This window comes from Pterocles gutturalis, unplaced genomic scaffold (assembly GCF_000699245.1).
Source record: "Pterocles gutturalis isolate BGI_N339 unplaced genomic scaffold, ASM69924v1 scaffold18004, whole genome shotgun sequence".
In the NCBI taxonomy this organism is placed as follows: domain Eukaryota; kingdom Metazoa; phylum Chordata; class Aves; order Pterocliformes; family Pteroclidae; genus Pterocles; species Pterocles gutturalis.
In genome coordinates this window covers 66,343-79,231 of record NW_010133770.1, presented here as the reverse complement: position 1 = coordinate 79,231, position 12,889 = coordinate 66,343, and the positions used below count along the sequence as shown (strand labels likewise).

Sequence of the window (12,889 nt, the reverse complement as noted above, 5' to 3'; positions counted from 1 at the left end):
AATAGTGACCTTCCCACGATCAAAAAGAAGTATATATAGACAATTTTATTTGCAGCATTGATGCCAGAGATGAGCAGTCTAAACTCGGTGTCACTTATGATAGGGAGTAGCAAGTCATAAAACCTTTCTAGTAAAATTATGAAGTATCATTATTTTAATGCAAAGATTTTCAAAATTAATAGCCATATTTGCATTAACAGATTAAATGGGGCAATAATGTGGAAAAGTCAGTCACAGGGTATATTGATATTAAAATTTTAGCTTAATGTCAGCTATTTTGCATGAGATATTTCCATTTCATTGGGTTTCTTTTTCGGTCCTCCTCCATATGTAAAACCATACTGCTGTGAATTCTTTTGAACCAACTCCTAGGGAAAAGATAAGCATACAACTAATACATTGTAACTCATACCAGTGCATCTGAAAATCACATACTTCAGTTTGATATAAGCTTCTGGACATAAAAATGCAGTAACTTTTAAGCAAAACAGAAGCAAAAGCTCTGTATTTCACTGAAAAATTTTACTGCCTCCCCAGTCCACTAGTAGAAAAACCGAATATCAAGTCCAATGCATTAGTCAGGATTGGTCTTAAAAATACTGGCCTTAAAAACCTTTGGAAAGGGAACAAGATAAGAAGAGATTTGAAGAAAAGTACACATGGAGTACAATTGAAGAGAAGCGTATATGAGAAAAGTTAATTTTAAAAACATGGCAGCTATATGAAGCTATGTATGTTTTAACACGCTTTATTTCAATCCAGCAACTTCTGAAAATTCAAAAACTGGCACATTTTTCTGTCCTCCTACTGACCAAAGTATGTATCAGTATTCACAAGCAATTGAATACTATGATAATTATTTTAATTTTTTTTATCCATAAGTAAACATAATCTTTTCACTTGACACCTGCATACACTGGCAGTATTTATGCACTTATGTCAGGAATTAAGAGAAGTTTTTGATAAATCAGAAAAGTTTCAAAAAAGAGACAGAACAATAATTAAATGGCTGTGAAACATTTGTAGTGTGACAGAAGAGATCTATCTATTTGGGGTAGCATTGGAAGGTTAACACATTTTCTGGAGAAAGACAAATACGGTTATAGAGGATTCTTGAAACCTCCTAAAAAACTTAACAATACACAGTGAAACAAGACCATTCACTATGTATATGTATGTATATATAGAAACCAACTTGGCAAAACCTTTCCAGAACTTCAGTGGATGTGCAAGACTTCTGGCTGACAGCTTAACTGTTGAAGAGGTAGATTATATCTATGAGCTAACGTTCTGCAGAAGTCCTAAAAAGACCAATATTTTGATTTAAAATAGAAAGCAGAAACAAATGCAAACACTAGAAAACAATCATCAATTTTATGTCTTGTAACTTATTGCATTCTCCCCTCAGCATTCAGACCCATTCCTTTCAAGCTGTGAAGATGCAGGGTTTGCTCTCATTTCTGTCAGGCTATTGTAGGTAGCCATATCACACTTCGAGCTGCTAAAAACAGAGAAAGCTGCCTTATCTCCGATGTTTCAGCATTTTCCTGCTATGTGAGTCTTTGAACTGTCTTCAATAAACGTGGCTAAGCCCTTCCCAAGTGACTTTTCCCTGTAAAGAGTCATCCTTAGAATCACCTTTGCGTCTCACTATAACAGTCTCTGCCCAATAGCTATTAAGGCTGTACTTAGGCCTTTTAGTTATGTATGAATTTTAAAAGACAAGAGAAATGGTGAAGCTCTACAAATGCCAAGCTTAGCTTGGAAGAGATATATACACAGAGATCCCAGTTCTCAAAAAAATTCCACATTTACACAAAGCACTTCTCCAGTGTCTGTAGTGTGATCAGGTCACTCGTCACTCTATCTTGGTTAAATTCTATCTGTCAAATCTCATTTCCTTTCCCCTCTTTTCCTTCTTCTTTTTCTCCTTTCTCTACTTTTCCCTTCTCCTCCACTCTCCCCCCACACCCTTCTCCTTTAATGTAAATTGAGTGTTACTGTGAGAAGCAATCTCAGGAGCTTTTAATCCTGCTTAATATCACGCTGCTCACAAAGATGTAGTTGAGTGCTTTGCGTAATACACAATCATTAATCAACAGACTTATGAAAACAAAGTATATGGGAGAATGAGATGGAGAAAGATGAAAAGATGAAGAAAAACAGTAGAAATCAGGAAGGTAAGACGAGACAAGACTGAGGGGACAAATTAGGAAACTATCATGGGAAATGTATAAAAAGCATGAAACAACCGTACAGCTTCTAGTTTTGGCATTCAAACATTAGAAAGCTTTTCTGCCCCTTACAAAGACTAAAATTATTTATACAACTGTTCCTTAGTTAACAGTGGCAACCCTCCAGTCACCCTCCCCTCCAGCAAACCTTCCTCCTCCCCAAAACGCCATTGTAGTAACTGCTATCCTTCTAAAAAAAGAAGTAAATTTAATTAACTCCTTCCTTTGATTACTTAAAGGGCTTTAATATAAACAAAAATGAAGAATCAATTTAATTCCATGCTTGTTTGCTTAAATAATCATTTACACAAAGCTGTGGTCATCAGAGCAGGTAATTCCCACCCTCCACCCCCCCTCCTTAGAAACACATTGTGATTGTATTTATTTTTTTTTTATTCATAATACTGCAGTAAGGAAAGAGGTTCTAGAAACACTTTGACTGGCAGTTCAAGCCACAGAAGAGAAGAATGTAATAGCAGCATTTTCACAAGCTAGTCTAGCTCATTAATGGCTTTTTGGCCTCTTCTTTTGAAATAAGAGCCTGTCACTTACTCACAGCATTCCGAGAGAAGGTACCAGTACAATTAATAGAATTGCTGCTGGGTCACTATTTGTAAGGTTTCTGATAGTCTGTTTGAACACGTGCCAAAAAGTCTCTATTCAAATGGAATCAGAGTTATTTCTGATGCTGATCATTCAAAGAATTTTCATGCAGAAGGTGAATTCTAAAATGCAACCAGGTGAAAAGAGATTAATGGGGCTGAAAAACTAAAATGTGGAAGGAATGCCTGCATAGGGGCTGATAAATGCTATCACCATTAGAAAGGCTATACTTTCTAAAACCAATTAAAGTAATAGTTTTGAACCTTAAGCATGACCTTTAATGCCTTTAATATACAAGCTGCATGACAAAGGAGGAAAGCCCTAGGTGCATTAGACCACTGGAATTGGTTAAGCTCAATAGACCAAACATGCCAATGAAAGAGCATCCCATAGATATTTCTGGAAAAGGGGAGAAGTTTAAATAACAAGTCTAAATAAAATCAAATTATGATATTTCTAATGAATGAATATCATATCATGATTTGCTTAAATCAGTGGAAAAAGGCTAAAATAAGGCACACTAAATAACAAAAGTTTGAAGACTACTAATATGTAACATTATCAGCAATGTATTTTGCCTCACAACATTTACAATCAGACATCACAATAACAGGGCTATAGGAAATTTTTTAAAGTTGCCAAAATCTTTCCTAAAGGTCACTCATGGTATGAAATCTTTTCATTTGGCCTAGAGGCAAAGGTGCACGTTAGCATCTTTTTAACTCTGTGCTTCCTGTAGAATTAGTAGGTGCACTAAAACTGGGGGAGTCTTGGTGCTCAACCAATTACTTTGTTTTTTAAAATATACATGGAATATGAAGTATTTCTTTCTCAAATAATATCACATTGATTGGATGGAACCTGAAAAGAAAAGCTCAGGTATTCTTATTTAGCTGTGTGTGAATTTATTCAGATAATAAAGAGAAGAATTAATTTTGCAGAAACGGTGTAACTGGTACAGACACAATTGTACCATGTCAATAAAGATTAAGAATTACGTTTACTGAGATGCTGAATACATAATTTTGCCCTGAGCTTTGTCACACCAGAAGGGAAAAATAGAAGACCACCGTAGGCTTTATTCTCCCTCCCTTTTCACTGCCAGGTACTTGGAGATAAGCAGTCCTGTTACTGAAGGCATCTTCCCAAGAGGCACTTGGCAGGCAACGCATTGCCTGCTAATAGACTTCACACAACACAAATTGCTAGTTTTAGCCAACTGACTTCTGTAACAACTGAGAAGTCAGACAGAGCAGTACGACAAAACCCTCTGAGCAACACCCTGATGCTTGCCGGTAAATCCAACTCCACTGGAATGAAACAGCCTTTTGGCAACTGGCTCTGCCTCCTCCTGCTCCCATCATCACAGAACACCTGCATGTTCCTCAACCACTTCAGCTTCCAGTGCAAACTCATTTTCCTCAGCAGTTTAGGCTATTAGACCAAACTCAGAGACAGGGAGGCTACATTACAGTGCAAGCACATAGTCCCCTTGCCAGCTCTGCTACAGAAGGAGTAGCCATCAGCAGAGAAGACAGCTCCTGCTGTCTTAAAATGTCATCCCAAAACAGCTGTCCAGCAGAACTACAAAGGCAATGCAAAGTCATTACATGAGTACGAGACTAGAAACAGAAAGCCTTTTCTTTTAGTTTTCCTGGAAGAGACAACTCAGAGCTTCAACATGAAAAATTTTATTCAATTGAAACTGCCAGTGTTTAATATTTAAGAAATTCAATATTCCATTTAAAGAGGTTTGTAGCACATTATTTAGATGCAGGTTAATTTATCAACCCTCTAGGTAAAAAAAAAAAACAAAAAACAAACAAAAAAAAAAAACAAAAAAACCAAAAACAAAACGCATAAAATTGTCGACATGGAATGTACCCTTTAAACCTGCCGTTTAGTTATATACACCAGAACAACAACACTGAGATTTTATGCAGCATTGTCCCAAATGGATTGCCAAAAACAAAGACTGACTCTAAACAAAGTCTGTGCTGGGCAAAGAAGAAGAAATCAGGGCTTCATGGGGTACTGAGGAGTTGAATGAGGTCAGGGTTCCTGTTGAGAGAAAGGATGGAAGAAATGGATAAAGAACATAGCAAAACATCACAAAACCATGAGCATGTGTTGAAGGCAAACTTCACAGGAACCTCAAGAAAAATAAACAGGAGTATAGACCTTAAAAAAACTGAATGAATTAATTATATTCAGCTATACACACAACAACAAAGAAATAAGAGGCAAAATGGATGGAAAAATGAAATCTCACAGAATTAATTTGTCAAATTTTAAGTAACTCTATAAAGGAGGGCTGGCAATAAAGTTTAAGGTCAGCCTTATGGGGAAAGGTTATTCACATGACGTACAATAAAACAAAGACAAAAGGCAGGAAAGATGTAACCACCAGAGTTGTTTGTGGACCATGAAGTTGGCTGAAGCATTACATGACACGTTGGTAGATCTCAGCACTGGTTTCTACAAATACAGCCTACAAACAGATGACAACATTGTAGGGCAGAGAAACTTGTCCAGAGTAAGGGAACTGGAAAGTGTTACAATTTTTCAAACGTCAGTGAAGTATGTTTAGAAAATGAGATGACAATGTACAGCTGAAAATGCAGGAAAAGATTGACAAATGCAAGAAACTACTGAAAAGGCTGGACAACATCTGGCACATGTAAAATAAAAGTAAAATGCCAATTTTCTTGTAGCGTGTGCAAGAATCTGGTGATGGTGGTATTATAAAAATCTATGAATTAATAATAACTTGTCTGTTAAAGCCTGTACATCCTTCAAAAAACAACAGAGAACCAGCTCATTTCTCTTTCCCCTTCTCCCTGAACCACCAAGCTCCCACCAAAGCATGTGCTTAAAATGGTGATTAAGACAATAAAGCCATGTGGGTGGGAACTGGACAATGGTGGTAGAAACGCAGTGGTCACTATACCCTTCTGCCTCGCATTCAGCAGCTCCTCAGCATTCTCAACATTACTGTGACAGCACAGTCTCATCTCTTCAGATGTTTACTGTCAGCTACCATTTTGGCATACTGACAACATTATCACATAAAGAATAAGTGAAAAACCAGATTACTTTATGGAATACAATCATTCTTTCTAATCTAACCTAATCTACTCCTAATGTAATCTAATCTAGTCTAATCTCAAGGGGTTGCTGTAAGCAGCAGTTGCAAATTATTTCTTTAAAAATGGAACTTTAAAACACTATTGTTTGGTAACAATATAGGAACATCACAATCTTTCTGCATGTTGAAGTTATTTAAAAACAGAGAGAACTGAAGTCTTTCACACAGCAACTTTAAAAAGCAACATACAACCAGATTCAATGTTCAGAAATGTCTGTGGATGGAATAACAGGACTACATCTATGAACTTTTTGTTCCTGACAAAACTCTAAGAGCCAAGAAAAAAAGCCTAGGACTCTTCATGGATAGCTCAGTGGAAAACATGGTGCAACATGTATTGGCAGTTCAAGCAAGTGAGTATTAATTTGCAAAAGGCAAATGAAAGAAAACTAAAATTTAATTAATATAAAGTGATGGTTCACTATCACATGGAATACTGTATACAACCCTGGTCATTGCAGATTTAAAAAAAAAAAAAAAAAAAAAAAGCAGACAAAGAGCTCAGAGAAAAATGAGGAGATTTAATTAAGACATGGAAGTTTTTGGCATCCAAAAGATTCAATGGACTTGGAACAGTCAGTTTAGAGAAGAAATGAATGAGGGTGGCAAGCAAAATAGAAGGTGGCAGGACAAACTATGAATCTGAATGCATTTTCCCTCCCTCTGCAAAGACAAAGGACAATTATGAAAATTTAAGACTGTTGTAAACTGGAAGATGTTTGAGCACAACCCCTTCCCCCAAAATGCATTGGCTTAAAATAACATGAAGATTAAGAACATAGTAGCATTTAAAGCAGATTGTATGTTTCAAATAAAACTTTTTTTTTTTCCCTGAAAGATACGGAAATTTTCAAGTTTCAGAAAAAGAACCCCAACACACCCTGGGAGCAAGAGAAATACTTGTCCTATTGTCCAACTACTTCTGAAGTTGTATATTGCTGATTCGAAAACATTATTCAGGGAATGCAGAATGATGTGGGCTACTCGCCAGGGTGGAGTGCTTGTTTGATCCAGTCTCACAGACTTCCCTCATTTCATTATTGGTAAAATCTTTTTTACTCCACAAGCCACTCATTCTCCAATGTCTTCTCTCTCTCTCATTCTCTTCAATGCTGAGATGGTAGAGATACCTGCCACCCATGACAATCATAAAAGAACTATCACTAATTATTTTCCTCACATTAAAGCAATGAGGATAGCATAAAGCTTTCCCCATACAACCACTAAAATACACTTATTTGTCAAAATTTCAATTCTTCTTCAACCTACTGACAAGGAAGCAGCAAAGATCATGTGATTCTCATAAAATACTCATAAGATCCTCTACTCTAAATCATCCCCCAGTTTCAGAGCCTTTCATATACTTTATTTTATTTCTTTCTTTTCTTGTACATTTCTCTCCTTACCTTCCACTCGACTGGAAAGTTTTGGTCTCGCTGTAGGGTAAGTGTAGCCTACCAGTGGCTAGAATCATATCTCATTGCTTCTGTCTGCTTCACTCAAAATCTAAAAGTCAAACACTGAAGTTCAGTTTTCTTATCACACTGGTATTGACTGGTTTGTATTTGGTTAATATAAAACAATTACTAAAGTTTGGCTTTCCAATGTTATCACTTTTTGCACCAGCTTTTGAATGTTCATGTCTTATGGCATGAATGGTGTTATTTAACAGTGCAAAATACTGTGATCTGCATTTTATTTAGTCAGCACTTACAAACTAGATACAATAAAGAGAGGTAACAGTTTATCACTATAAACTATACATACGATAGCACAGTATAGATTCTGTATATATTTATGTGAGCACACACATACATATTTATCTATATTAATGGATTATGGATCTCAAAATGTGAAAAGGCCTCACTCTGCCATTTGAACACTGACTAGCCTAGCAGGAAATATTGAGCCTCGGTTTTGCAGTCTGTTAAATGCTTAACCAAATCCTGGAGGTGTTGTTATGTGGTTGCTTTACTCTCCAGACAAATAAACTGCTGAAGATCATACCAGTCCATGCTTAAAACTCAACAGCATTTCTTACAAAGTATAGTGAACAAATTAGTGGAAAGCACCTTTCCATTCTGCAAATTCCTATTTGCTTTTACCTTACACTCATTTCTTTTAACAGTGGATTCAATTAGTAACTCCCACATCCCATTATTTCTTTGGGAGTTATGACCCTTAAAATAAAGATTCAGAACAACCTTGCAATCTCTACTAATGCTTTTCCTAAGGAAGTACAGATGTTAACAGTCGATATTCCCACTACACTATGCAGGTCTAGAGGACAGTGATGCAAAAGTCAGTTTTCCAGTGTCTATAATCACCACTCAGTTAGTGAGTGGTTAGTTCCAGTGGTTAGCAGCAGAAATATACTGGGGAACGTTCACAACATACTTCCTACTTTTTTCTTATAATATTTTTCCCCTTTCTCTGTGTACATAGATGTACATATGCAAGTAAAAAAAAAGCCAGTATACAACTAGTTAAATAAAGGAAACAGTGTGTGGAACCTTCCGAGGCAATGTGCATGGACTTCCTGAAGTAGCCCTTTATTTGCAAGCAGAGGGTTTTTTTCTGAGAGGGGTAAAGGTAAAAGTGTTTGCATTAAATAGCCAAACGACTGAACTGGGTCAGGTAGGGTCAGCCCAGTCAGTCTTAACAGCAGTAACAATGAACTGACAGATGTGATTATTATTCACATCCTAAGAAGAAACCACAGTACTTCCATTCTGTGAAGTTCAAAAACACAGGTCAGATATCAACAAACCATGAGATTACCATAAAATTCTAAAATTCTGCTTTGTCTTTTAAAATCTTTTAAAAACAGGTCTGTTTTTAAACTTTCAGGAAGATTTTATTACAACAGATAGATGCATGTATGTTCAGGAGACCTTTCACTTCAGGCATCTTTTCTGCTTGTCTCCCTTATCAGCAATTCTTAACATCATCTTGCATAAACAAGGTACTCAGAAGGCTTTTATTCTGAATACTCTCTGTAACTCACTTAATTCTAGCCAGACCCTCCTTACCAGGCTGAAGGCATAGCTACTTTCCCACTATTTCCCTAAAGGGAATTCCCAGTTTCCCTTCCAAAACACTGCCTCTGCCATCCCCAGCAGAAAAAGACGCTCATGGTATTGAGTCCCTGCCCGTCTTGTCAGCAAGCTCACATTTTACTTTTGCTCCTCCCCTGCACAGAAGGCAAAGTTGCAGGAACTCTCCTTCTGTGCCCACGCAACCTCTCAGACACATCACTCTTGAAGCCTACAAGCACCATAGAGTTTCCCTTCCAAAACACTGCCTCTGCCATCCCCAGCAGAAAAAGACGCTCATGGTATTGAGTCCCTGCCCGTCTTGTCAGCAAGCTCACATTTTACTTTTGCTCCTCCCCTGCACAGAAGGCAAAGTTGCAGGAACTCTCCTTCTGTGCCCACGCAACCTCTCAGACACATCACTCTTGAAGCCTACAAGCACCATAGCACAGAATCACAGAATCACACAGAATGTTAGAGATTAGAAGGGACCTCGAAAGATCATCTAGTCCAATCCCCCTGCCGGAGCAGGAGCACCTAGATCAGATCACACAGGAATGCATCCAGGCGGGCGTTCAATGTCTCCAGAGAAGGAGACTCCACAAGGTCTCTGGGCAGCCTGTTCCAGTGCTCTGTCACCCTCACTGTGAAGAAGTTTTTTCTCATATTCAAGTGGAACCTCTTATGTTCCAGCTTGAACCCATTGCCCCTTGTCCTATCACTGGATGTCACAGGGAAATGCCTGGCTCCATCCTCCTGACACTCACCCTTTACATATTTATAAACATTGATTAGGTCACCCCTCAATCTCCTCTTTTCCAGGCTAAAGAGACCCAGCTCCCTCAGCCTTTCCTCATAATGGAGATGCTCCATTCCCTTCATCATCTTTGTGGCTCTGCGCTGGACTCTCTCCAGCAGTTCCCTGTCCCTCTTGAACTGAGGGGCCCAGAACTGGACACAATAGCACCTTTGCTATGACTCTGCTCTATGGTCAGGACATGGTTGTACCTTTTGTGAGCAGTTCTGCTGTATATGACATGTATGAGCATGCATGCTCTTCTACCCACAGGTACATGGTATTAACACGACGACTACATCACAGATCCCATCCAACCACCTTACTTTTACTTTCTCAGATTACCCTGTGAGGATACCACTTTAGCAGAATACTTTATGGGTGGTATGAGCTGCGGATCTTTCACGCAAATATACGCTTCTCTAATAGGGAGGTTGATGAATAAAGTCACTGAAGGTGAGTGTCACTGTTTAACCCCAGCTGGCAGTCAGCCTCACACAGCCACTCACTCACTTTCCTCCAGTGGGATGGCAGAGAGAATCAGAAGAGTAAAAGTGAGAAAACTCGTGAGTTGAGATAAAGACAGTTTAATAGGTAAAGCAAAGGCTGAATGTGCAAGCAAAGCAAAACAAGGAATTCCTACACTACTTCCTGTTGGGAGGCAGGTGTTCAGCCATCCCAGGAAAGCAGGGCTCCATCATGTGTAACAGTTACTTGGGAAGACAAACACCATCACTCTAAGTGACCCCCCTTCCTCCTTCTTCCACCAGCTTTGTATGCTGAGCATGACATCATACGGTATGGAATATACCTTTGGCCAGCTGGGGTCAGCTATCCCAGCTGTGTCCCCTCCCAGCTTCTTGTGCACCCCCAGCCTACTCGCTGGTGGGATGGTGTGAGAAGCAGAAAAGGTTTTGACTCTGTGTGAGCACTGCTCAGTTATCAACACTGTCTTGGTCACAAATCCAAAACATAGCCCCATACCAGCTACTATGAAGAAAGTTAACTCTATCCAAGCCAAAACCAGCACAGGGAGCAACCCTGAAGGCAACGGCGTTTATAAACTGCAGTGAAAAGCCACTCACTTTCAGAAAAGCAAGTATTTCCTTTTAACTCTTTTAAAACCAACTCAGAATGCAGTTTTAACTATGGACTGTGAGCAGTACATACAAAACTAACTCATAAGAGAATATGAAGGTCTTAGATTTATTTTCATATACCTGCATAATCCTTTTATATCTGCGTTTGAATGTGTATTCCAAAATTCCTACCCCATATAATGCATGAATTTATACAGCTAACAAAAATAAATAGGAAAAAACTGTTTTCTGCAAGTTCATCAAACAAAAGTCAGATTACGCACATTTCAGTAATGGTTTCTGGAAGGTTTGTTGGGATCTCAGTAAGGCCTTTCCCACGACAGTCCACAATGTTGTTACTACAGGTGCACGCAGCAGGGCAATGCAAGACACTGCAGGACGGAGCCATGAAGGACTGGTGCCCTGCAAAAGAAAGGAGTTTCTGCTAAAATTGCACAATACCGTCAAACAGTAGGCCAATTTACCTCAACAGTAAAACACCACTTCGTACACTTCCTTGAAACATTTAAGGCAGAACTTCTAAAATAAACATTGTAGCCTATCAATACTTTGAATTGCATTAATTTAAAAACTCAGTTAATAGCAAAATGTTGATACAATACTGAGAGATGAAAGACAAATCATCAGCTACTGGCCTAGCATTATATTTTTTAACTTCTTTAGAAACTTACATTCAAAATCATCTTTTTAAAGAAGACTAAGGATGATTTGTTTTTCAGGTATATTTTATTTATTCAATGGTTTTTAAAACTAATTACTGTTTTCAGAATTTTGTGTAATATTAAAAACACAAGTCAACAAAAATTAATGAACTTTGCTACAAAAACTGAAGGCGTCCTGCTAGTTATAATCATTTCTGCAAATACTTATTTGAGTTTAGTCCTTCAGTTATACGTTGCTTACAGACAACATTAGAGTTATGATGTGTTCCTTCAGTCACTCAAAATAAATAAAAGCTTTGACTTCACAGCTCATACTCTCACTCTCTGTGTTAGCTCAGCAGACTTCTTGCTCCCACAATCTACCATTCTTACTAACTCAGGCGGCTAATTTACACTTTTCCCCCCACCCCCCAAGTTCTTGTGCTGTACGTTAAACTTGTCATTTATAATTGCATTTAAACATAATAACTTCATATTTAGGTATGTTTTATAAAGTAAACAACTTATTATATTTTCCTGTAAATAGACAGATTTCACATTTTCTAATACATTAATGCTCTCATTCCTGTATCAAATCAATGATATAGAGTTGCTGTTTTGTAATGATACAGAAAGGCACAAAGGGATGAGAAAGGCATGAAGCCCTCCTTTTCTTTCTTTTTTATTAAGGTAAGAAAAGCTAGAGACTGTTTTGAAATACTCAGGGAAAAGAGCTTCTTGACTATGAAACCACAACTTAATCTAAGATCTCTCTCACTATATTTAACGTCATATATAACATAGGAAGGGTACATTGATAATGTAAGTTGCAGCCAGTGCTGTTCCTACTTAAACTTCAAATAACAACTTCTCAAGTTTTAAATTACTGAAAAGGTTAGTCTTTTGAGATAGTAGTTTACAATATAATAATTTCATTTCACATTTATGTATGTGTTAGAAAAGTAAAAACAGCTGCCAAAACTAATAACACATACTGCTCTTTTTATGCTAACAGGCAGGATATATTTCACCTGCCTTTATTAAACAAAAATACAGTGATCCAGGGAGAAAACGTTATTCCCCTTCCTCAAAATCAGCATTATAATAACCAAGTTATAAAACTGTTCTTCACACTTGGGCTCTGCAGCCATTTACAAATACGATACATGAAGTGATGTTAGGAGTCTTTTTAAGTGTACGTAAGGGCAGAATTAATGGTAAGAATACTGATAGCATTTGCCATGTGAAGATGGCAGTGACTTACACTTTCATGTCAGAGGCTGTTTAATAAGAACAAACAATGTGGTCTCCATAAAAATCTTACAAAAGCAT

At 37.7% G+C, this 12,889-nt stretch overlaps 1 protein-coding gene across 1 annotated transcript in view; it reads right to left on the bottom strand.

Annotated features, from left to right (window-relative positions):
• SLIT2 (slit homolog 2 (Drosophila)) overlaps window positions 1–12,889 on the bottom strand; it is a gene marked incomplete at its 5' end in the record, with an annotated part of 112,033 nt that overhangs the window by 80,862 nt on the left and 18,282 nt on the right. The window contains one exon of the mRNA XM_010081372.1: window positions 11,180–11,318. Within this exon, the coding sequence (XP_010079674.1) occupies window positions 11,180–11,318 (139 nt within the window). The remainder of the gene's footprint in view (window positions 1–11,179; window positions 11,319–12,889) is intronic.